General features: G+C 48.3%; 1 protein-coding gene across 4 annotated transcripts in view; it reads right to left on the bottom strand.

The window, feature by feature from the left end:
• HNF4A (hepatocyte nuclear factor 4 alpha) overlaps positions 1-24,177 on the bottom strand; it is a 79,514-nt gene that overhangs the window by 30,446 nt on the left and 24,891 nt on the right. Inside the window, exon 1 of one of the 4 annotated variants that reach the window (XM_003936403.4) lies at positions 86-835. The exons of 2 other annotated variants lie outside the window; for them this stretch is intronic. In XM_003936403.4, coding sequence (XP_003936452.1) covers positions 86-200 — 115 coding nt within the window. In that variant the 5' untranslated portion in view covers positions 201-835. Of the gene's footprint in view, positions 1-85; positions 836-24,177 lie in introns of those variants that run through there. One more of the 4 variants, XM_003936402.4, reaches the window with a different exon arrangement.

The raw sequence follows: 24,177 nt of genomic DNA, 5'->3' as shown, positions 1-24,177 counted from the left end.
CCAAAGTTGAGTACCAAAGATTCGCTCCTCTACCCAGGCACACATGCCCCCACTGGCACACCTGGGCACACCTGCCCCCACCTACCATTGCCCATCGTCAACACCTGCACATTCTCAAATTCCAGGGTGGTGTAGGCTGGGTCCAGTGCAGCACTGTAGTCGGCCATGTCCATGTCGACGAGGGTTTTGGAGAGGCGCATTCTCCCCTGCCTCCACACCACGGCCACCTGCCCTGCCCTGGCGCCCACCCCAAAGGCTGAGCCCTAGCCCCCGCCCTCCGCCCTCCCACTGCCTCCTCCCAGTGCCCTCTCTGCCTTCCTTTCAAACCGTCCTCTGGGAAGATCTGCTGGGAGTCTAGGCCTAGCCTCTGCGGAGGGGTGGAGGCTCTGCCAGGGAGGGGTGGGGGTTAATGGTTAATCGGTCGCCCGCCGGTGGATAGGCTGGGCGGGGCTGCAGGGATTTGGCTGTTTGTTGGTTTCTGGCTGACACCCGGAGTGCTAATTACAACTGCTGGGGCCCTAACTCACCGATATTCAGTTATCAATTGTACAAGGCAGGCATCGTAACGTAACGCACGGGCACTCATTTGACCCTTGACTCAGCCGCCCCTCCAAGCCATTGTCATCCTAAGTCGGGCATTCTAACTGATACTATCAGGCACTGACAGCCTCCCTCTGAGATCCCCTCATTCAATAACTTCCCAAATCATTGACTTCTACCCTCAATGCTCTTGTAGAGATAAGGCTGCCCCATGGCCCAAGATTTAGAAACCTAAATCCCAGGCCTCAGATGCCAATCTTCTGGATCCTTGTTCTGGGAGCTCCCTTCAGTTCCCTTGCAGTTTCCTGGTTCCCCTGGGAGCAGAATGGACTGGAAGGCTGGGAGGGCCAGACTCACCTCCAATTCCCCGATCCTGCTCCCTAAGACCCCACCCTGCCCCCCACCATCTCCCACAGCTCCCGGGGTTTCTGGCCCAGACAGACTCCATCTCAGATTTTCCCTTCATGTTCTCCTGTTTCCCTCACTCTCACCCCCTCCCAGAGCAGACAGAGACCTGGATTTACATTCAGGCACCTACCACCTGCTAAGTGGGACCTTGGGTAAATGATTCTCCTCTCTGAGCCTCAGTTTCCTTCTCTGTAAAATGTACCATCAACCTCAAAGGGTGGTTTGAGAAAGAAATGAGATGGCATAAAAAACACCAAGTGGGAGTCAGGGCATGTGTGTTTGATGGGTATGAGGAGGCATCCTCTCCATTCTTCCCACTGCTGGAAGCCCTTTCTCTGCCCTGCGTGGCTTTATTCTCCTCACTTGATTTGACCTCTGAAGCTGAGATGAAGTAGGGGGGCGGGTGCTATTTCCTGCTGGGAAAGTGGGGAGGGAGCAACTGTTCTGGAGGAGAAGAGAGGCTAGATCTGGTGCCAGGAGACCTGGGTTTAGGAACTAGCTCAGTCGCTATACCAATAGATTTATTTACATCTATCTCTTCTCAGGGCCTCAATTTCTCCCTCTGTAAAATGGAAAGATGACCCTGGCTGAGTTTTCTATTGGCCAGGAGAAGACTTTGAGGGAGGGAGCAAGAGGCAGCCCCCAACAACCCACACTTTGAGATTTGATAAGGGGCTGAAAGAGATAAAATACTGGTGGGTTTCTCCCACGCCTACCTCGGGAATATCTGATCTGGCTCCGCCGGCCTTGGTGGAAGTGCAGAGGTGGGCAGAAAGGGAAGGTCCGACTAAAGGATGAACACAGAAGAGAAGCAGAGGGCAGCTCCGGGAGGAGCCTCCAGAAGCCAAGCCCAGGTCCCTGCCACCTGCCTGGCACCTATGGCAGCCCACAGGCACAGCTACTGCCCACACAACCCAGTAATACATGGCCTCATCCACTCTGAGGCACACTTCCACATTGCTTAAAGAGGAACGTGAGGCTGGGCGTGGTGGCTCATGCCTATAATCTCAGCAGTTTGGGAGGCCGAGGCAGGCAGATCATCTGAGGTCGGGAGTTCGAAACCAGCCTGACCAACATGGAGAAACCCCATCTCTACTAAAAATACAAAATTAGGCATGGTGATGCACACCTGTAATCCCAGTGACTCAGGAGGCTGAGGCAAGAGAATCACTTGAACCTGGGAGGCGGAGGTTGCGGCGAGCCGAGATAGAGCCACGGCACTCCAGCCTGGGCAACAAGAGCGAAACTTTGTCTCAACAACAACAACAAAAGGTGGGGGTATGTGATCAACGGCATGTCAGAATTTCATTGATAACAAAAATAACAATGCATTTTTCTATAGATGATATCTTAGAATCAATCAAATAAGTCTAGAACTAACACTGTGTCAGTCTTGACCCGTTATACACAAGAACTACTAGGTAGACAGCCTGCAAATGATGAGCTACTAGATACACGAACCACGACATACCTGACTTACCAAATGTGCAACCGGCATGACTGCCTAGGAGGCACATTCTGGATTCACATCTCACCACGTTATAACCTACCCCGTAAGCAAATCTATCCGCTCATTACGGAAATCGCATAACCTCTTACATACATGAGTCATTTCCACCCTTAGTCAACGCCAAACAATATGTTCTAGATACACATTCCTCATATAAACGATGCACCACCTATAAGGTCTGCTGGCTCTGTGACCTCAGGCAAGCTATTATTTCTTTTGTTCTTGTTGTTTGTTGTTACTGCATAGTTTATTTAAACCAAGCTATGATAATACAGAGAAGACTGAAGTGGCAGCTGCCCAGAACCTTTGTGGATTACAGATGCAAAGTAGCCGGAGATGTGTCCTTGCACCCACAGTTCAGTAACAGACAGACAAGTTAGTTACATTTACATAAGTACAGAGAACTTAATACACATGACATTGCACATCCATCTTTTTGCTTTGTATTTCCATGTTAAACATATGCATGTCACCACTTTATATTTTAAATATGACTCCACGTATTTTGTGACAATGGCTAGGAATGAAATGATCTCATGCTCCTGAAACAGGCAGACTTTTGTCTGCAATGCAGAATGTTTTCATTGGGATATCAAACAATCCTTAACACATAACAGACAAAAAAAATCCTTAAAAATCAGATTAATACAATGTTCTTCATGTTAGATGAGGAGAAAGAATGGGATGTGGAAAAGGAAGAGATTGGGGTGCTTTAAATGTATGGTATCTTGAGATCTTGAAAGTTTCAGCCTGGGCGAGGTAGCTCACGCCTGTAATCCCAGTAGTTTGGGAGGCCAAGGTGGACAGATCACTTGAGGTCAGGAGTTCAAGACCAGCCCGGCCAACGTAGAGACTCCATTTCTACTAAAAATACAAAAATTAGCCAGGCGTGGTGGCATGTGCCTGTAGTCCTAGCTACTTGGGAGGCCGAGGCAGGAGAATTGCTTGAACCCAGGAGGTGGAGGCTGTAGTGAGCTGAGATTGTACCACTGCACTCCAGCCTGGGTGATAGAGCAAGACTTTTTTTTTTTTTTTTAAAGAATGTTTCATTCAGGGGATGAAGAGATGTTGGTTCATGGATACAAAAATATAGTGAGATAGAAGGAATAAGATCTAGTGCTTATAGCACGGTAGGATAATCAGAGTTAACAATAATTGATTGTTTATTTCAAAATAGCTAGAAGAGAAGATTTGAAATGTCCCCAACGCAAAGAAGAACAGATGTTTGAGGTGATGGATATCCTAAATGCTTTGGTTGATCATGACACATTATATGCATGTCTCAAAACACATGAACTCCACACATATATATATAATTATTACATATCAATTATAAAAAGTTTCATTCCCTTCCTCCAAGGGAATTTTTTAACTAATGGAGAAAAAGAAAGCAGCTTCATAACACCCTCCAATGAGGAAGAACATGATCCTGACAATGCTCAGATGCTTTCATATGATCACATAATAAATACAGCAAGTCACAGAGCAAATGTCACAGTATTGGTTTGGTTTTTATTTCTATGCTTATAAAAAAAATAAGCCTCTTTCTGTGAACTGAATGGATGTGAGCCTGTGGGTCTTGGTTTCTGGTCCTGTATATCAGTGACAGTTTATATTCCAAGCTCAGGGCCAGCGGTCTGTACAAAGCAAGTTATTATTTCAAAGCCTCAGTTACTCTTTCTGTAAAATGGGTCTAACTTGTAGTTCGTTGTAAAGATTAAATGATGGAGTGAATAAGGTTCTTAGCCCGCTCTTCCTCCTGACCTCTCTTTAGGGGAAAAAACCACAGACGTTGAAGTCAGATAGACCTGGGTTAAAATCCAAGCAGTGTCCATGTATCAAACTCTGTGACCTCAACTTCTACCTTTCTCAGCTTTAGTTTCAGCATCAGAAAAACTGGGTTGATACCTTCTTCGTAGGGATGGTTCAAGCATTAAACAACTGAGTGTAGGTGCACAGTACAACAGTAGCAGTTACTGTCATTGATCATTGACTCCATGACACACTGGCCACATAATCAGTCGGAATCAGGACCCCTGCTTAGGACAGCTCCAGGTACCGCTCGCCCAGCCAAGAACAAGCTCTGGCCTCAGCGCCATCGACTTAGCAGCCGTTCTTTACCTCTGCTCACCTGCTCTGTCAGGCCCCAGCTCAAGAGGCAGCAGATCCTGGGAGATAGCAAAGGACCTCGGAGCTCACCGAGAGATCCAACTGAGATGGGAAGGAGGGATTGCCCTGGGCAGCCTGCAGTCGGGGAGGCAGGAGCAGAGAGCTCGTGCCTCTGCTGTGGACAGCGGTAAGGGTGCTGCAGCTATGAACCACATAGTTTCTCTTTTACCTTCTAATAAGGTCTAATATTTACAGAGAAATCTTGTGCTAGCCTTGGTGCCAAAAACCTTCTACTCTTCTCATATTATCTGCCCACTGAGATAGGGGCTATTGTCATCCCCATTTTTTCATTGTTTTTTTGAGATGGAGTTTTGCTCTTGAGCCCAGGCTGGAGTGCAATGACACGTTCTCAGCTCAGTGTAAATTCGGCCTCCCAGGTTCAAGTGATTCTCCTGCCTCAGCCTCCCGAGTAACTAGGATTACAAGCATACGCCACCATGCCTGGCTAATTTTGTATTTTTAGTAGAGACAGGGTTTCTCCATGTTGGTCAGGCTGGTCTCGAACTCCTGACCTCAGGTCATCTGCCCACCTTGGCCTCTCAAAGTGCTGGGATTACAGACGTGAGCCACCACACCCGGCCTGTCATCCCTATTTTAAAAATGACAAAATTGAGGCTCAGAGAGGTGAAGTGACTTGCCCAGAGCCACACAGCTCATAAGGGAGGGGCTGTCATTTGAACCCGAGTCCTGCCTCCAGAGCTTGAGGGCTTTGCCCCTCTATGCCCTACTTGGATCATGACTCCTGAAATCCCAGAAAGGACTTCAGAATTCTAGGGCACTGGGGCTGGTGGCTTCACTGCCTTGGTCTTGCAGGGGAACCCGGGAACCTGAGAAGTAAAACACCTTGTCCCTGGGCACAGGCAAGGCAGGTGCAGGGGCATCCTCCACCCGCCCAGGGCTGCCCGGCACCTTCGCTTCCCCTGGGTGCTCACCACGCCACTATCTCCCGTCTTGTCTTCCCCACCTGCTGCTCCGGGAGCAGTGTAGGGAAAACTGGGACTTATCAAGACAAAGAACAAAAGTCGTGGAGGAAAGAAGCCAAGAGCCATCTCTACTGTGGGGTAGGGCCCTTCAGTTTCGCCCCTTTGAAATTTCAAATTCCAGTTTGTGGACAAAGTCCTAACTATCTCACAATATAGGTCCCCAACCACTGACCAAACTCCAGTCCAGGCAGCCACCTGGCCCGAGGCTGGCCCGGCCTTGCTGCTTCCTTTAGCGGCTTCCAGCTTCCAGGAACAGGGGATCTGGGCCACCTAGGGCCCCTGTCACAGCCACAGCCACCCCACAGGACCCCTGTCTCCCATCTGAGAGGACAGCCGTCTTCCTGGAGCTGGGATCTGGCGCTTGCCGATACCAAGAGCAGATACCAGGTAGGTCCCTGCCCTTTCTCTTCCCTGAGCTCCTAAAATGCTGCTCATACCACCCTCTGCACTTTGGGCGCAGACCACTGTGGCTTAATCAAATCAGGCACCCACAAAACTTCAAGACCGGAAGGGATGTCTTGGCTAACCCACCCATTTTGTGGGCAGAAACACTGAGGCCATCAGGGGAACGGTAGCTGGCCACAGACTGAACCATAGACTGGGGGCCCAGACCTGGGGCCGCTCAGGGAGCCTCAGAGGGTGAAAGGGACTTGCTGAAAGCCACGCAGTGGTGGTGGGGTGAGCGTCATCTTAACAATGAGCCCTTTCTGCTTCATCGAAACCCTCATGAGCCCTGGTAGCACCTCCTACCGACCGTGAGTGGTATTGTGTTTGTTCACCCGATGACGGGTGGCCACTGGGTTGCCACAGGAGTATTTCCAAGAGGAAGATGAGGGAGCTCGGGGCTGAAGGCCAGTGGGTTTGGAAGGAAGCAACATTCATGTGGTTAACTGATAACTGGGCCCCATCCCTGGGCCTCGACTAGCCTCCTTCCTCCCTCCCTCTCCTCAAGCCTGATTAAGACCAACTTACCCAGCTGCTAATCATTGCTGAGCCTGTTGATTTTGCCTTAAAAAATTAACTGGGCATGAGTTTGCGGTTTTGCTCACCCCTAACCCTGAAAAGGCCTGGGTGGGCAGAGGCCTCCAGGGTTATGCAAGAGGCCGCTGGCCTCCCAATGCATATCCCACCGCCACCTCGGCTGCCCTCCAAAGAGGAGGTTTTGCTCAAGAGTCAACAGTCTGCTTGTTCCCCCTGTGCTGGGTCCTGAGCAAATTTGCTCTGTTACCAAAGAGAGATAAAGGCAGCTGGGGGAGAGCTTTCCAAACAGGGATGGGAAGCGGCAGCTTTGAGCTTGGGGTTCTAGAACTCTGCAGTGTCCGAGCCGGGAGAATCTTTGGGATGTGGGCTGGGCTTGTCAAGCCGCGTTCCAAGGCTCCCAGGAGCTATATAGTATGTATCCACAGACCCAGCTTCAACCCGCGACTCCCTTTTATATGCAATCTTCCTTAAGATCTGATCTGAGGGTTGGAAAACCTTCATCCCCTCGTTGCACAGATGGGGAGATGGGGACCAGATGGGGAAGTCACTTGTCCAAGGACAGAAGGTCACCTGGGTTTTCTGGGCTGCAGCAAGCATGGTGGGCTCTCTATGGACCTGAGCGATGCCTTGAAGGACACTGGTGAACAAGATGGCTCTGCAAATGCCTTGCCATGCCGTTCTCCCTTCCTCCCCGGGCTGGCTGGAAGCAGAGAGGTGCCTGAGAGCCGCTGGAAGGCCCACGTCAGGGGAATCCACCTGGCTCTGTGTCCCCTGGGCCCTGTGAGGATGTGAGCAGCCGCCATGTGCTGCAAACCAGAGACTACCATTATAATCCATCTCAGCCACGTCCTGTCTCTGGAGGCATCAGGCCCTGGAGAAAGATGCAGAGCCCTGCCCTGACTCTTTCAACCTCTCCGAGCCTCAGTTTCTTCACCTGTAAATTGGGAATGATACTACTTAAACTCTAGGGTTGTCATGAGAATGCAAATGGGGCAAAATGCACACATTGATCATCATGGCCAGTGACTATGCAGCTGTTTCAGGGGCTTTGCGCCTGTTCCTTCCTTGATCCTCCCAGCCACTCTGGGAGGGAGGCAACGTTTTTACCATCACTTCACACACCAGAGGCACAGAGAGGTTGAGTTATACACCCATGCTCACACAGCTGATGAGAAACAAGAAGTAGCATTGGAACCTGGACAGTCTGGCTCTAGAGTCTGTGCTCCTAGCTCCAGGGCTACCCTGCCCTTCCACGGTTGCCACATGGTAAGTGCCAGTGAGAGGTGGCCAGGAGAAGGGCAGAGAGAAGGGCACTGTGGGAGACGCTGACTGCAAGGCCCTGGAGTGGGGGCAGAGAGTATGGTCTGGAGAATGATCAGGAAGGAAGCCAGGAGGACTTGGGCCTGTGTGGGTGGGGCGTCCCTGTAGGCTGCCTCCTGCCAGGTGGCTTGTGACATCTGGGCCGAGGGTGGTGTTGTCCTCGTGTTTATGTTCCTGAATTTATCTGCAGGGGTGACCTTGGAAATGAGATGTGGCCTTCCCAGACCTCGCGGGGCCGGATGGTTGATGGTAGTAGCCCTCCCTGACCCAGACTCTGGTTTGGGGAGTGAGGGAGGAACCCACATCTCAGAAGCCACCCTCGGTCTCCCCATACTCTTGTTCTGAGAGGCCCCAGCGATTTTCCAGGTCATTAAGGTGAGGTGTTTTGAAGTCCTGAGGCTCGGGCCAGAGTCACTGCCCTGTACAGTTGTGCAGGTTGCTCACTGCACAAAGGTTCTCCAGTCAAGAGGGTAAGTGGGGGTGGAAATCCAGCCCTTGTTCCACTTGCCAAGCCAAGTACCCATGGAGCTCTGCCTGCCCAGAGTGGGATGCCTTTTTCTTATTTGCACAAGGGCTTCATGTGAGCTGCTGGGTGCCCTGCCCCAGCTCTGGTTCCAGCCACTGTGTGTCCTTGGGCAAGGTCATTTCCCTCCCCAGCCTTGGTTTCCCACGGGAGAAGTTCTGTCGAATATAAAGCAGACTCAATCCTGAAGGTGAAACAGAATCATCTGAAACCTTTAAAATATACAGATGTTGACTGAACATGGTGGCTCACAACTGTAATCCTAGCACTTTGGGAGGCTGAGATGGGAGGATTGCTTTGAGCCCAGGAGTTTGAGGCCAGCCTGGGCAACATAGTGAGACCCCATGTCTATTTTTTTTGAGACGGAGTTTTGCTTTTATTGCACAGGCTGGAGTGCAATGAAGCAATCTTGACTCACCACAACCTCCGTCTCCCAGGTTCGAGCAATTCCCTTGCCTTAGCCTCCCGAGTAGCTGAGCTGGGATTACAGGCAGGCACCACCACACCCAGCTAATTTTGTATTTCTAGTAGAGATGGAGTTTCTCCATGCTGGTCAGGCTGGTCTTGAACTCCCGACCTCAGGTGATCTGCCCACCTCAGCCTCCCAAAGTGCTAGGATTATAGACATGAGCCACCACACCCAACCCCTGTGTCTATTTTTAAAAAAGATATTTTAAATTAAAGACAGATGCCCAGTCCTATCACAGACCAATGATCAAATCTTAGGATAGGGGTGGGCAGGCACCAGGCATCTGTATTTTTGTGCAGCCAATATCGAGACCCACTGTAGGAGGGTTTGAAATTTGAAGCTGGAAAGTCTTCAATGGCATCCACGTTCTACCACTTACTATAACTTATCACTCAAAACTGCAGCGAGGCTCAGTTTTCTCATCTGTTAAGTGGGAATGATGACAGCTTCCCCACAAAATCCAAATGCCAATTAAATGAGATAATGTTCAGACAGTGCTTGGCACCATGTTCCCCAGGTAGGAAGCTCCCGATTCTTGCTACCAAGACTATGATTATTGTTATCGGCTATGTGACGTTGACAAAATAAAAGGCGTTTCTAGGCCAAGGATTCAGTGACTTGAAGACAGGCCTTCTCTGTTCCTCTGAGTCAGTTTCTAGCAGCTGGGTCTAACTCTTGGCCGCACACCTGTCATATTATTGAGATGTGTGTTACTATTATTATTTAATATCTTAATTTGTTGACATCTTTCCATTTTTTGAATCTTTCCATTTGTTGACATCTTTCCATAGTTTTGAATTGGTACTACATTCACATGGTTCAGAATCAAAACACAAAAGGTATAAATTGAGAAGTGTTGCTTTCAGCCCTGTCTCCTGTTCACCTGTTCTCCCGAACTTCCTCACTATGGGGGACCGTATCCTTTACAGATGTGTCGGCCAATATTTCTTTATACAGACCAAGCAGCACGTAAGATCACACATGAGTGGCCTCTGCCTCTTACACAGTTCTGTATCTTGTTTGTTTCATTTAGTATCACAGCTTGGAGATTTTTCCATAGCAGCTGAGAGCAATCTTTGAGGAAGGAAGGGTTATTGTCTCCCATCACAGGTGAGGAAACTGACATCATTATCCCAGCGAGCCAAAGCAGTGGTGTTAGAACTGCCTCTACCTGGCTCCAGAGCTGGTTTTATGCCCATGCACTGATGTGGCCTTCCACAAAACCCAGCCCAGAGAGCTTTGGGCATGCAGGCCCGGCCTTCTCAGGACAAGAGGTGGGGAGGGAGCTGTCAGGGTTCTCACTGTGTCTGGATCCAGAAACCCCAAAGAGAGGATAAAGTGTGGAACAAAGAATGTCCCAAGCCATACAGATAGGGACCTAAGAGAGGGTGTCCCCTGGATGCAACAGTGGGGACCTGGTGGCTGTGCCTGTCAGCACTAGAGAACGGGCCAGGAACTCTCTGCCAGCCTCAGGTCATGCAGGTGGCAAGGGAAGTCAGGAGGAGGATGACAGGCAGGGAGGGAAGCACGGCCGAGGAGACAGGCCCTGAGTGCAGGAGACGGCGGGGACCCCACGCCTGGAGCTCAGGGAGGAGGATTTGAAGGCGGAAGTGGCAATGAGATTTTAACTGCTTTTCTGTTCAGGGAACTTCAGGGTTCCCTCTAGATCCTTGGCCTGCTTCGGTTCACTGACTCACTGACTTTGGTCAAGTCATTTGCCCTCTCCGCGCCTCAGTTTTCCCAGCTGCAAAATGGGAGAGATTAGAGATCTGGTCTTTAGGCGGCCTTGGAGTACCCCTGACTCCACGGGGCTCCGCTCACCTTGTTGAGGGCATCTGGATCCTCCTTCTTGGATCAGAATGTCATTCACTCATCAGGGTCCTGGCCGATCCTGGGTTAGGGGATGAGCTTACAAATCCTCACACTGCTCCTGGTCTGGAATCCTCCCCCTTGATCCTGTGTCTCTCTCCTACCATCCCATCCTTCCAGGCAGATGTGGAGTCAGGACCATACCTGGTGGGTCCCGGGGGAGGCCCTGGCCCCAGTCCGACATCCTCCTCCTGCTGCTATGGGGTCCCGCACAGTGCACAACCTCTTCATCCTTGAGGGAGCTCCGGCTGCCCGCCCCCCCAACCCCCGCTCCAGCACCCGAGACCCTGCGAGGGCTGCTGGGCAGAGTTAATCCCTTAATACTGGTCACAATGAGATTTCAGGAATGGTGGGAGGCGGTCTCCATGGAAACTGCGGACCTGTCCAGGACCCATGCAAGGAATTAGCCCCAGGGCTCTACAAGGGGCTCCTAGAGAGCCAACCTGAACAGGAGTGGGAGACGCAGTGGTCTGGACTCCTGGGTCCCGCTCTGGCCTTCCTGTTGTCTCTCTAGAGGGCTTGAAAGAAAACCATAACTCTTGCACTGCTTCAGGATTCTGCTCAACTGGACAGATGTGTATCCACAGGGAAAGCCCCACCACCTTTCTGAGCCTCAGTTTCTCCATGTCCCTATTGAGGTTGTAATCCTTCACACAGAAGCTTTTCTAGAAGAGTGCAGGCTTTGGAGTCTGCCAGACCTGAGTTTGAAGCTCAGCTTTTCCCTCTAAGACTGCAAACGTAGACAAGGCATTTCACTTCTCTGAGTCTCAGGTTCCTCATCTGTATGATGGGCACAATAACAGCAACATGGCATCCCTCTTGTGCCTGGCTGGTGGGTGGTAACACCCAGTGAATGCAAGTCTCCTCCTCACCTCTTCCTGACCGTCCCACCCACACTGCACATTCACCCTCCCCAGCCACCTGCAGCTTCCAGAACCCCATGATCTCAAGCAGAGCTGTCGCCCGTCTTTCTTTGCCAACTCACCCTCCAAGTCCCATTTCAGTCATCTTCCTTCAGGAGACAGAACTCCAGGCTCCTCCTCTGTCCCGCCCCCCACCGCCCCCAAAGCTTTACATCATCATGGTTTAGTCAGATGGTGGTTAGACCGGTTGTCTGCCTCCTCCATTGGACTATGTCCGGTCTACCATTGTATTCCCAGGACCCACTTGATATACATAGGCTGGATGGATAACTGAGTGAATGAAGGAAGGAAATCATCCATCAAAACATTCAATGTTTATTCAGCACCTTCCACGTGCATGGTGGGTGCTGGAGATGCAGCGATGAAGACGGTGGACAAAATACCCCCTCCCCAGAGGGTTGCAGATGAGCAAATAAAAATACAGAATACTCAGTTAAATGTGCATTTAAGATACACGAGGAGGCCGGGCGCGGTGGCTCACGCCTGTAATCCCAGCACTTTGGGAGGCCGAGGCGGGTGGATCACGAGGTCAAGAAATCGAGACCATCCTGGTCAACATGGTGAAACCCCGTCTCTACTAAAAATACAAAAAATTAGCTGGGCATGGTGGGGCGTGCCTGTAATCCCAGCTACTCAGGAGGCTGAGGCAGGAGAATTGCCTGAACCCAGGAGGCGGAGGTTGCGGTGAGCCGAGATCGCGCCATTGCACTCCAGCCTGGGTAACAAGAGCGAAACTCCGTCTCAAAAAAAAAAAAAAAAAAAAAAAAAAAAAAAAAGATACACGAGGAATACTTTGTTAGTATGAGTGTGTCCCAAATAATGCATAGGACCCACTTAGGCTCTTAAAATGTGCTGTTCATCTCACACTCAGATGAAACTGTGTGTTCTGTGTTGCGGCGGACAACCCCGCACCTTCCCTCAGAGCTTGCATTTTGATGGAGAGGCGGGTTGCAGACAGAAGCAAGTAAATACATGAAAAGTGAAGTAAATTACAAACAGTGTTAAGTGCAGTGAAGACGCACAGCACAATGTGATAGCACCCGGGGATGGGCAGGGGCGAGCCCCTGAGCTAGGGGCCTTTACCTGCACGGGTCATTTTTAGCTCCAGTGAAAGGCCGCTTTGCAAGAGTTCTTTGAGGATGTTAAAGGGTATGGTGGAGCCTGCTAAATTTGAGACAAGGACTCTGAGGAAGGCAGGGGGCGCCCCTGAGGGGGAGGGGCGGCTGCTAAATCTCACTTGATAGACTCCACAGTTTTGCAACTTGGATCTGGGCCTTCGCAAACCTTCGCGAACCCGCAGCCCCACCCCTCGGTTCAGCCAATGTCTTCTGTGGGGCTGGGAGCCAGGGGAAGAGGCCAAAGGAACTGTGCAGAGAAGCGTGGCCACCCGGGCCACAGCTGGGAGCCCTGACACCCTTTCCCGCCCACCTCGTCCCCCGCGGTTGCCCCAGGGGGCCGGGCAGGGCCAGCACCCCGCTGGGCCGGCGGGCGTCCGGGAGGAGGCGGCCGAGACTGTCCGCAGTGCTGAGTTTGCGCTCCCCGGGCTCCTCCTTGTGGCCAATGCGGGAACTGTTGTTCAGAAGTTTAGCCTTAGGGACTTCACCAGTCACAGCGGAGGCCACACCGCATCCTACCAATCACTGGCCCAGACGCACTAAGTCTCTCCAAATCCAGAGGAAGCCTGCTCGGTTCCATCACCAATCGCAGCTCGCTGGGTTCAGTTACCTAGACGAACATCTCCCATCACACACCAGCACATGGCCGTTGCAGCACTCATAACGCAAGATTTTAAAACCACTTCCTAGGCTGGCAGCTGCTGCCCTTCCACCACCTACTAAACTTCTGTTCCCAGCACCTTGTTCCAATGTACAGGGGCCTCTGAGAAGGGTCCCAGGCTTTGTGCCGCTTCCATGTGGAAGCAGATGTCAGCATGCAGGGGCGTTTATAATGATACTACTATCATTAAATGTCATCCCCATTATAAAAATGAAGGTAGGCGGGGCGAGGTGGTGCATGCCTATCATTTCAGCACTTTGGGAGGCCAAGGTGGGGGGATCGCTGAAGCCCAGGAGTCAGAGGCCGCGATCACACCACTGCACTCCAGTTTGGACGATAGAGTGAGACTGTCTCAATCAAAAAAATTAATGTGTGGATATGGGAGTGTGGAAAAAGTATGGCCTTTGTGTTAGACACACCTGGAGCCCATATACTATCTCTGTGAAGTAGGGCGATTCACTTCCCCTTCCTCAGGCTCAAAAGAGAATAACAGTAATATCTATACGTCATATTCCCTCACCCACCTTCCCTCAGTTACTCAAGCCAACCTCCGGCAAGTCCCAATCTTGTGGTGTCCTTCCCTTCCAGTTCTTCAGAAAGTTCAGTTCTTGCCAACTCCAAACAGTACCTGGCTTTTTAACCGTCTTTCCATCTCCACCCAGCCTACCTTATGCATTATCTCTGAAGGTCTGCAAACGTCTTTTCACGTCTTCCTTTTTTAAACAAAACAAAACCAAACAAAACCAAAAAAACCTGCCAGGGTCGGGGAGAGGATCTCCCCCTACCCCTCACCTCTGCCTCACCCCTTCACTTCTTTTTCCACTGTGGCTCCCCTACCCCCCACTCTTCACCCAGGGGCCAGGGGTGGTCTTGTACAAATGTACATTGGTTCAGATCCTCTTCTGCTTAAATTTTTACGACTTCCTATGCATTTACAAGAAAACTCATACAACTGCTTTACACCGTGAGGCCATTCACGGCCTTGTTTTTATACCCCTCCAACTCCAGCCTCATCCATTCCACGTGCCCCCACCCCTATCAGCAGCAACCGTACTAGCCATCTTTAAAGTTTTTCTTTCCAGTCTTGGAGGCCTTTACACCTACTTTGCCCTCTGCCTGGAATACATTTTTTTTTTTTTTTTTTTTTTTTTTTTTTTTTTTTTTTTTTTTTGAGACGGAGTTTCGCTCTTGTTACCCAGGCTGGAGTGCAATGACGCGATCTCGGCTCACCGCAACCTCCGCCTCCTGGGTTCAGGCGATTCTCCTGCCTCAGCCTCCTGAGTAGCTGGGACTACAGGCACGTGCCACCATGCCCAGCTAATTTTTTGTATTTTTAGTAGAGACGGGGTTTCCCCATGTTGACCAGGATGGTCTCGATCTCTTGACTGTGTGATCCACCCGCCTCGGCCTCCCAAAGTGCTGGGATTACAGGCTTGAGCCACCGCGCCCGGCCCCCATTTTTTTTTTTTTAAATGGAGTTTTGCTCTTGTTACCCAGGCTGTAGTGCAATGGTGTGATCTTGGCTAACTGTAACTTCTGCCTCCCAGATTCAAGCAATTCTCCTGCCATAGCCTCCCAAGTAGCTGGGATTACAGGTGCCTGCCATCATGCCCAGCTAATTTTTGTATTTTTAATAGAAACAGCGTTTCACCATGTTGGCCAGGCTGGTCTCGAACTCCTGACCTCAGGTTATCCACCCACCTCAGCCTTCCAAAGTGCTAGGATTACAATCGTGAGCCACTGTGCTGGCTTGGAATACATTTTAATAAATGTTTAATGGATATTTGCTGAATGAATGAATGGAAAGATCTTTCGGAGGAACTGAGTGATGTCAACTTCAAGTACTCGGTGCATAGCAGGTATTTAATGAAAAGGATTCTATGCTTATAGTAGAAATTTTGGAAACTAAAATAAAAATTAGGCTGGGCATGCTGGCTCACGCCTGTAATCCAAGCACTTTGGAGGCCAAGGCGGGCAGATCAACTGAGGTCGGGAGTTCAAGACCAGCCTGACCAACATGGGGAAACCCCGTCTTTAAAAAAATAAATAAATAGGCCGGGCGCGGTGGCTCAAGCCTGTAATCCCAGCACTTTGGGAGGCAGAGTCGGGTGGATCACAAGGTCAAGAGATCGAGACCATCCTGGTCAACATGGTGAAACCCCGTCTCTACTAAAAATACAAAAAAAAGTAGCTGGGCATGGTGGCGCGTGCCTGTAATCCCAGCTACTCAGGAGGCTGAGGCAGGAGAATTGCCTGAACCCAGGAGGCGGAGGTTGCGGTGAGCCGAGATCGCGCCATTGCACTCCAGCCTGGGTAACAAGAGCGAAACTCCATCTCAAAAAAAAAAATAAAAATTAAAAAAAAAATAAATAAATAAAATAAAATAAAAATTGAAGATTTAAAAATCATATATGCTCCAACATTTAGAGGGGTTCAAACTCTTTTTTTTTTTTTTTTTTTTTTTTTTTGAGACGGAGTTTCGCTCTTGTTACCCAGGCTGGAGTGCAATGGCACGATCTCGGCTCACCGCAACCTCCGCCTCCTGGGTTCAGGCAATTCTCCTGCCTCAGCCTCCTGAGTAGCTGGGATTATAGGCACGCGCCACCATGCCCAGCTAATTTTTTGTATTTTTAGTAGAGATGGGGTTTCACCATGTTGACCAGGTTGGTCTCGATCTCTCGACCTTGTGATCCACCCGCCTCGGCCTCCCAAAGTGCTGGGATTACAGGCTTGAGCCACCGCGCCCGGCCGGGGTTCAAACTCTTAATTGTTAACCAGGGTTTCTTGACCTCGGCACTAATGAGATTTGAGCTAGAGAATTCTTTGTCGTGGGAACTGCCCCATACATCATCCCTGGCAGCATGTCTGGCCTCTGTCCACTAGATGCCAGCAGCAAGTCCCCCTACCCCCAAGGTGTGGCAACCAAAACTGTCTCCAGACATTGATAAATGTCCGTCAGGGGTTGAAGTTCTCTGTACTGAGAACCACTGTGCTGGACCTCTACCTTTATCTCTCAGTCATTCAGTGCTTCTCAAATATTGGTGTCCATAAGAATCATCTGGGATCATTAATAATTCATATGTCAGCTACGCGAGGTGGCTCATGCCTGTAATCCCAGCACTTTGGGAGGCAGGCAGATCACCTGAGTTCAGGAGTTCAAGACCAGCCTGGCCAACATGGTGAAACCCCGTCTCTAGTAAAATAGAAAAAAAAAATTATCCAGGTGTGGTGGCGTGTGCCTGTAATCCCAGCTAACTTGGCAGGCTGAGGCAGGAGAATTGTTTGAACCTGGGAGCTGGAGGTTGCAGTGAGCCAAGATAGTGCCACTGCACTCCAGCCTGCACCCTAAAGTGAGACCCTGTCTCAAAAACAAAAACAATAACAAAACAAAAATCAGATGCCTGGGGTCCTACCTCCAGGTGCCAGGACCAACAGTGGGCCTAGTCATCAGATGTCTTTTTTTTTTTTTTTTAAATAAATAGAGGCAGGGCATGTTGGCTCATGCCTATAATCCCAGCACTTCGGGAGGCTGAGGTGGGCAGATCACTGGAGACCATGAGTTCAAGACTAGTCTGGCCAACAACGGGGTGAAACCCCGTCTCTACTAAAAATACATGGGTGTGGTGGCACATGTCTGCAATTTCAGCTACTTGGGAGGCTGAGGCAGGAGAATTGCTTGAACTGAGGAGGCGGAGGTAGTAGTAAGAGAAGATTGCGCCACCGCACTCCAGCCTGGGCAACAGCCTGGACGACAGAGTGAGACTCCATCTCTTAAACAAACAAACAAATAAATAAATAAGAGACGAGGGTCTTGCTATGTTGTCCAGGCCTGTCTTGAACCCCTGGTCTCAAGCAAATCCTCCCACTTCAGCCTCAGAAAGTACTGGGATTAAAGGCATGAGCAACCAGGCACCTGGCCCAAATGTTTAATGAGCTTCCATCACACATACTAAGTTTTGTATTTTTAGTAGAGACAGACAAGATTTCATTATGTTGGCCAGGCTGGCCTCCAACTCCTGACCTCAGATGATCAACCCACCTCAGCCAGGCATGAGCCACTGTGCCCAGCTGATATAGGTCTTCATTTAAATATCTTCTTTTATGTTTTAACGAAGCTTGATGATTTTACTACATAACAAGTTTTTTGTTAGATGAATTCCTAGATAATTATTATTGCTGTGTAAATAATTTTTTAAAATCATATCCTCTCGGCCAGGTGCAGTGGCTCACCCCTGTAATTCCAGCACTTCGGCAAGCTGAGGCAGGCTGATCAATTGAGCTCGGGAGTTCAAGATCAGCCTAGGCAACATGCCGAAGCCCTAGTCTCTACCAAAAATACAAAAAATTAGCCAGGTGTGGTGGCATGCACCTCTGGTCCCAGCTACTTGGGAGGCTGAGGCAGGAGGATTGCCTGAACCCAGAAAGCAGAGGTTACAGTGAGCCAAGATTGCATCACTGCACTCCAGCCTGGGCAACAAAGTGAGACCCTGTCTCAAAAAAAGGCCATGTTTATTTTATTTATTTATTCATTTACTTACTTACTTATTGAGATGGAGTTTCGCTCTCGTTGCCCAGGCTGGAGTGCAATGGCGCAATCTCAGCTCATGGCAACCTCTGCCTCCTAGGTTCAAATGATTCTCCTGCCTCAGCCTCCCAAGTAGCTGGGATTACAGGCGTGGGCCACTACGCCGGGCTAATTTTTGTATTTTAAGTAGAGACAGGATATCAGCACGTTGGCTAGGCTTGCCTTGAACTCCTGACCTCAAGTGATCTGCCCACCTCAGCCTCCCGAAGTGCTGGGATTACAGGCATGAGCCACTGCGCCTGGGTCCTATTCCCCACCCCCCCACCCCCCGAATAAACAGAGGTCAAAGGTCTAGAGGCTTTGAAAGGCAAATGGTATTGTCAGGATTTTATAAAAGGGTTTCTTTCATTCTGTTTATTTTCTCATTGCTTTCTACTTATGATACTGGTGTTTCATTTGGCAGTAATATTTTTTTCTAAAATGAAGTAAAAAGAAATGAGTTAAAAAGAAGTGGGTTGATGTAAGAAAAATGTTACAGATATGAAAAAATCATAATGGTCATAAACAACTTAGTGAAGCTTTGGAAAGACGGTGTTGAGTCAAGTGAAGTGAAGTTAAGCTGCCACCCCAAGTCCCAGTGGCTCAAACAGCAAAAGCTAACTGCTCACCGACAGTACATGCCCAGCAGGGGTCGGCAGGGGGCGCTCCACATTGTGGACTGATTCATATCTACACTTGCTTCCCGAACAAGGGCAGCACGGCCCTTTAAAGCTTCTGCCCAGGTGTGGCCCAGGTTGTCTCTGCTCACATCTCACTGGCCAAAACAAGTTACATGGTCACATCTAATTTCAAAGGAAGCAGGAAAATGTAATCCCGTCATGTGCCAGAAAGGAGAGAAATAGAACAGTTGAGAACAGCCTTAAAGATAGACTTTAAGTAAGGGAGCCTAAAAGGTGGGTCTAGAAAGATAGGCTGAGTCATGACTCATTGAATTTTTCTCACTTAGAGACTTAGACCACGGTGGCCCACCCTTCCAAGTGGCCAATATTTGTTCCCAGAAAAGGGAATGTGCAGTGGTGCAATCTCGCCTCCCGAGTTCAAGCAATTCTCCTGCCTCTGCCTCCCAAGTAGCTGGGATTATAGGTGTATGCTACCATGCCCAAGAAGATGAGACTACAGGTATGTGCCACCACACCTGGCAACAGTGTGAGGCTCCGTCTCAAAAAACAAAAACAAAAACAACACACACACAAACAAACAAAAACCGCATGTGGCCAGTGTGGTGGCTTACGCCTGTAATGCCAGCACTTTGGGAAGCTGAGGCAGGTGGATCATCTGAGATCAGGAGTTCAAGACCAGCCTGGACAACATGGTGAAACCCTATCTCTACTAAAAATACAAAAATCAGCTGGGTGCGGTGGTGCATGCCTATAATCTCAGGTATTCAGGATGCTAAGGCAGGAGAATCACTTGAACCCAGGAGGCAGAGGTTGCAGTGAGCCGAGATCACACCACTGCACTCTGGCCTAGGTGACAGTGAGACTCCATCTCAAAAAAAATAAAGAGAAAAAAATACATGCATGAAAAATGTTTCTAAGAGTGCTAAAAAATGCCTACAAATTTTGATAAGGAAAGATAAATAATGGTCAAAGATATGAACAAGCACACTCACAATGAGGAAACCCAAACGACAAAAAGAGCCTCTCCTTCTCTAGTAATAGAGGAAATGCAACTTTGAAAGTGAAGTCTGGCCGGGCGCGGTGGCTCACGCCTGTAATCCTAGCACTTTGGGAGGCCAAGGCTGGTGGATCACGAGGTCAAGAGATCGATCGAGACCATCCTGGTCAACAAGGTGAAACCCCGTCTCTACTAAAAATACAAAAAATTAGCTGGGCATGGTGACATGTGCCTGTGATCCCAGCTACTCAGGAGGCTGAGGCAGGAGAATTGCCTGAACCTGGGAGGCGGAGGTTGCAGTGAGCTGAGATTGCGCCATTGCACTCCAGCCTGGGTAACAAGAGCGAAACTCCGCCTGAAAAAAAAAAAAAAAAAAAAAGTGAAGTCTAATTTTACATTCAGTATCTTATAAAGGCAAGTGCTGGTGGGGAGAGATCCAAGATGGCTGATCACTAGCGGCTTGGGATTGTAGCTCCCAGTGAAAGCACAAAGAACGAGAGGACGCCACACCTTCACATGAATTCTTGTTGCTCACGCACCAGGAGATTCCCAGCGGAGGAGCCCCACGGGTCGCCAGCGCGACTCTTGTGACCAGCGAGGCGGTTGTGCCGGCACCTCAGAGCGTCGGTTCTTGGTGCAGAGTCAGAAAAGCACCATCAATCTTAACGCCGCTGATTTAGTCCGCGCAGTGGGTTGCTCAGATTTCGGCGCTGAGAATCAATAAGTTGGACGTCCACTCGGAAACCCAATTACAAAGACGGTAAATACAAAGACCACAGATGGATAAATCTACAACGAAGGGAAGAAAACAGCCAAAAAAGGCTGAGCATACCCAAGATCAGAACGCCTCTCCCTCAGCAGGGGATCATGGTTCCTCATCAGCAACAAAACAAGGCTTGATGGAGAACGAGTGTGTTCCAATTACAGAAGCAGGCTTCAAAATGTGGATAATAAGAAACTTCTGTGAATTAAAAGAACTTGTGCCGGGCGCGGTGGCTCAAGCCTGTAATCCAAGCACTTTGGGAGGCCGAGGCGGGTGGATCACGAGGTCAAGAGATCGAGACCAGCCTGGTCAACATGGTGAAACCCCGTCTCTACTAAAAATACAAAAAAATCAGCTGGGCATGGTGGCGCGTGCCTGTAATCCCAGCTACTCAGGAGGCTGAGGCAGGAGAATTGCCTGAACCCAGGAGGCGGAGGTTGCGGTGAGCCGAGATCGCGCCATTGCACTCCAGCCTGGGTAACAAGAGCAAAAACTCCGTCTCGGGAAAAAAAAAAAAAAGAACTTGTTCAAACACAATCTAAAGAAACTAAGCACTTTGAAAAAAGGCTTGACGAAATGTTAACAAGAATACACAATTTAGAGAGGAATATAAGTGAATTGATGGAACTGAAAAACACAATACGAGAACTACGTGAAGTATGCACGAGTTTTAACAGCCGAATTGATCAAGCAGAAGAAAGGATATCAGAGGTCGAAGACCAACTCAATGAAATAAAACAAGAAGACAAGATTAGAGAAAAAAGGATAAAAAGGGACGAGCAAAGTCTCCAAGAAATATGGGACTATGTGAAAAGACCTAATCTACGCTTGATAGGTGTACCTGAATGTGACGAAGAGAATGAATCCAAGCTGGAAAATATGCTTCAGGACATTATTCAGGAAAATTTTCCCAACCTAGTAAGGCAAGATAATATTCAACTCCAGGCAATACAGAGAACACCACAAAGATATTCCTCAAGAAGAGCAACTCCAAGGCACATAATCGTCAGATTTACCCGGGTTGAAATGAAGGAGAAAATACTAAGCACAGCCAGAGAGAAAGGTCAGGTTACCCACAAAGGGAAGCCTATCAGACTTACAGCAGATCTCTCAGCAGAAACCCTGCAAGCCAGAAGAGAGTGGGGACCAATATTCAACATCCTTAAAGAAAAGAACTTTCAACCCAGAATTTCACATCCAGCCAAACTAAGCTTCATAAATGAAGGAAAAATAAAGTTTTTTGTGAACAAGCAAGCACTCAGAGATTTCATCACCACCAGGCCTGCTTTACAAGAGCTTCTGAAAGAACCACTACACATAGAAAGGAACAAACAGTATCAGCCTTTCTAAAAAATACCAAAAAGAGCATCAATATAATGAAGAATTTACGTCAACTAATGGGCAAAATAGCCAGCTAATATTAAATGGCAGTATTAAACTCACATATATCATTATTAATTCTAAATTTAAATTTACTAAATCCCCCAATCCAAAGACAGACAGGCAATTTAGATAAAAAACTAAAACCCATCAGTATGCTGCATTCAGACCCATCTCATATTCAAGGATACACAAAGACTCAAAACAAGGGATGGAGAAAGATTTACCAACCAGAGAACTAAAATATATAAATAAAAAGCAGAAGTTACAATTTTTGCCTCTGATAAAATAGTCGTTAAAGCAACAAAGATCAAAAGAAGCAAAGAAGGATATTATATAATGATAAAAGGATCAATACAACAACAAGAAGAGCTGAAGATCCTAAATATATACACACCCAATACAGGAATACCCAGACATACAAGACTAATAAAGAGACTTAGACTCCCACACAATAATAGTGGGAGACTTCAACATTAATATTAGACAGATCAATGAGACAGAAAATTAACAACGATATCCAGGACTTGAACTCAGATCTGGAACAAGTAAACGTAATTAACATTTATAGAACTCTCCACTTTAAATACACAAAATATACACTCTTATCAGCACCACATCATATCAACTTAGAAGTTTAAACAAAATGTTGGTTGGCTCCTTGTTTGTTATTCTCTTCCCTCATTTTCTTTTATGTCTCCATTATTAAGGACAATTATAGGCATACCCATATTTAGACTGCATTCTAGCCCGGGCAATAAAGCAATACCCCCATCCTCTCTCTCTCTTCCTCTTTCTCTTTCTTCTTATTTATTCTTTTTCTTATTATTAAAAAAAAAAATCTAATCTCCTTTCCTTCTGCCCCACCTTTCCTCCCCATTCTCTCTTCTTTAAAAAAAAAAAAAAGGCTTGATATTCTAGTGTTAAGTAAGGGATGGTTTATTTAAAACATTAACTAATAGTTTCCAGCAGATTCCCTTATAAAAAACAAACAAACAAACAAACAAACAAAAAAAAAAACAAAGGCAAGTGCTGGTGAGGTTGTAGAGCAACCAGAACTCCGTAACTATTGTTTGAAGTGGAAGTTGGTGGTCAAGAATGAGCAATTTAGTAACATCTCTTAAAACTGACAATACCCACTGTCTAGGATACAGAAATTCCATCTCTACATGTTACCTAGAGAAACTCTCATCCACGGGTATAAGAATGTTCTTTGGAGCATCGTTTGAGATAGTGACAAACTGGAAACAAATCCATTGTCAAAAAAAATAGAATAGGCCAGGCCCAGTGGCTCAAACCTGCAATCCCAGCACTTTGGGAGGCTGAGGTGGGCTAATCTCTTGAGGTAAGGAGTTCAAGACCAGCCTGGCCAACATGGTGAAATTCCATCTCTACTACTAATAATATGAAAATTAGCTGGGCATGGTGGCAGGCAGTTGTTATCCTAGTTACTTGAGAGGCTGAGGCAGTAGAATCGCTTGAATTCGGGAGGCAGAGGTTAAAGTGAGCCAAGATTGTGCCACTGGACTCTAGCCAGAGTAACAGAGTGAGACTCTGTCTTCAAACAAACAAACACAACAGAATAAATATACTCGAGGTATACATAGACACTATTTTATTTTATTTTTCATTATTTCAACTTTGTTTTTTACCTGCCTCCCGGATTCAAGCGATTCTCATGCCTCAACCTCCTAAGTAGCTGGGATTACAGGTGCCTGCCACCAAGCCTGGCTAAATTTTGTATTTTCAGTAGAGACAGCGTTTCACCATGTTGGCCAGGCTGGTCTCAAACTCCTGACCTCAACTGATCCATCTGCCTCAGCCTCCCAAAGTGCTAGGATTACAGGTGTGAGCCACTGTGCCTGGCCGAATGTGTTTTCAAACATTGCCTGGCCTGTTATTTCAACTTTTATTTTAAAATCAAGAGATGCATTGCCGGGCGCGGTGGCTCAAGCCTGTAATCCCAGCACTTTGGGAGGCCGAGGCGGGTGGATCACGAGGTCGAGAGATCGAGACCATCCTGGTCAACATGGTGAAACCCCGTCTCTACTAAAAATACAAAAAAAAAAAAAAAAAAAAAAAAATTAGCTGGGCATGGTGGCACGTGCCTGTAATCCCAGCTACTCAGGAGGCTGAGGCAGGAGAATTGCCTGAACCCAGGAGGCGGAGGTTGCGGTGAGCCGACATCGCGCCATTGCACTCCAGCCTGGGTAACAAGAGCGAAACTCCGTCTCAAAAAAAAAAAAAAAAAAAAAAAAAAAAAAAAGAGGTGCATGTACAGGTCTGTTACAAAGGTATATTGCATCATGCTGAGGTTTTCAGTATGAAAGAATTCATCACCCAGTTAATGAGCACAGTATC

This window comes from Saimiri boliviensis, chromosome 9, assembly GCF_048565385.1.
Source record: "Saimiri boliviensis isolate mSaiBol1 chromosome 9, mSaiBol1.pri, whole genome shotgun sequence".
Lineage (NCBI taxonomy): Eukaryota > Metazoa > Chordata > Mammalia > Primates > Cebidae > Saimiri > Saimiri boliviensis.
This window is presented reverse-complemented; position numbering and strand designations above follow the sequence as displayed.